The sequence below is a fragment of the Acinonyx jubatus genome, chromosome E1 (assembly GCF_027475565.1).
Source record: "Acinonyx jubatus isolate Ajub_Pintada_27869175 chromosome E1, VMU_Ajub_asm_v1.0, whole genome shotgun sequence".
NCBI classification, from domain to species: Eukaryota; Metazoa; Chordata; class Mammalia; order Carnivora; family Felidae; genus Acinonyx; species Acinonyx jubatus.
Window position 1 is genome coordinate 38,994,727 of NC_069397.1, and position 1,267 is coordinate 38,995,993.

At 42.8% G+C, this 1,267-nt stretch overlaps 1 protein-coding gene across 1 annotated transcript; it reads right to left on the reverse strand.

Moving 5' to 3' along the window:
- Positions 1 to 253: 253 nt before the first annotated feature.
- LOC106989274 (keratin-associated protein 3-3) lies at positions 254 to 993 on the reverse strand. The gene has a single exon (XM_027033810.2). It carries the CDS (start codon positions 919 to 921, stop codon positions 625 to 627), a length of 297 nt encoding a protein of 98 aa, XP_026889611.1. The 5' UTR covers positions 922 to 993; the 3' UTR covers positions 254 to 624.
- Between the last annotated feature and the right edge of the window lie 274 nt (positions 994 to 1,267).

The following is a 1,267-nucleotide window of genomic DNA, read 5'->3' on the forward strand; positions in this document are numbered from 1 at the left end:
AATGTGATTTCTTCAGCAAAGTGTAGGTTAAGTAAATGTTGGCTCACTTCAAATTGCATTTGTCTGAGGAAAAGGGGAGAATGGAAAAGCTAACCAGTTTGAAGTTAGCAGCCTAGAAGCTAGCTAGTTCCAGTCATTCTTTTAGAAGGTTGTTCTGTTTTTTTTGTTAAATACAGTAATCATCTTATCTTTTACCTTTTTTTTTTAATTAAGGAAATATACCAAAAACTCTAACATAAACAAGCAACATATCTTGCCAGAGAAATAAAGTTTATTGGAAAACCCATCAAGAATTTTTTTTTTTTTACTCTGTGAAAATATCCACTATAAGAAATGGGATCCAAGAAGCAACATGACCAAGAAAATATAGTCTGGGTTCTTACAGATTTCAATAGAATTTCAATAATAGATGATGTTCACCTGCCCAAATGAACCAAATGGTTATTCAGGCAAATAACCATAAAGAAATTCTTGATTTTCTTTCCATTAAAATCAAAGGTAAGTTTTCCATATCTGGGCCATCTGGTCTGCCTCAACATCATGATCAACTACTGAGGCAAATGAATACTGAGTAGACAGCTTCTGGGTTCTTCATTGTCAGGCACAGAGCAAAGCAGCCATCGCTCAGCAGCAGCTTGAGATGCAGGGCTCACAGCTGGGCTGGGTATAGGTTGTGAGGTTGATGGTCTCCAGGCACGGGGTGGGCTGGCAGGAGTTGAGCAGGAAGCAGGTGGGCACACAGGGCTGGGGAATGTGGCAGGGTGGGGGGCAGTTGTCACAGCAGGTTGGCTCCAGTAACCAAGTCGTGTGTGGGCAGGTGCTGGGCAGGCAGACTCCGCACCGGCAGCATTTGTCAGAGGAGCAGATGGTGGTGGCGGGGCCGGTGGGGACGCTGCAGCAGCAGGGGACACAGCAAGCCATGGCGCTGGGAATCTGGTTTGCTTTTGGTTTCTTGGAAAGATGAGGTTTCTGAGATACAAATGTCTCCTCTTGCTTTGGGGCTCTTATATATGGTCCTCAGTGGGTGTTGGTCCAACCAGAAGGCTTCCTGTCATTTTTGTTTATCCCACCCCTCTTCGCTAAGATTCTCTAATCAGTTTGGTATTTACTTGTCCATTAAGAGTCGTGCCCTTACTAAGATACATCATGTTTTTGACTCATTGACTTGTCATTTTTGTCATAAGATGATTGCATTTTATCTTCACAGGGTCTTGGAATGCCAAACCTTACATGAAATATGGATAATCAGTCTGAGTGACTGAATTCA

Bases quoted from the DNA above. Each gene is read 5' to 3' on its own strand.
- LOC106989274 (XM_027033810.2), bottom strand. From the start codon at position 921: ATGGCTTGCTGTGTCCCCTGCTGCTGCAGCGTCCCCACCGGCCCCGCC.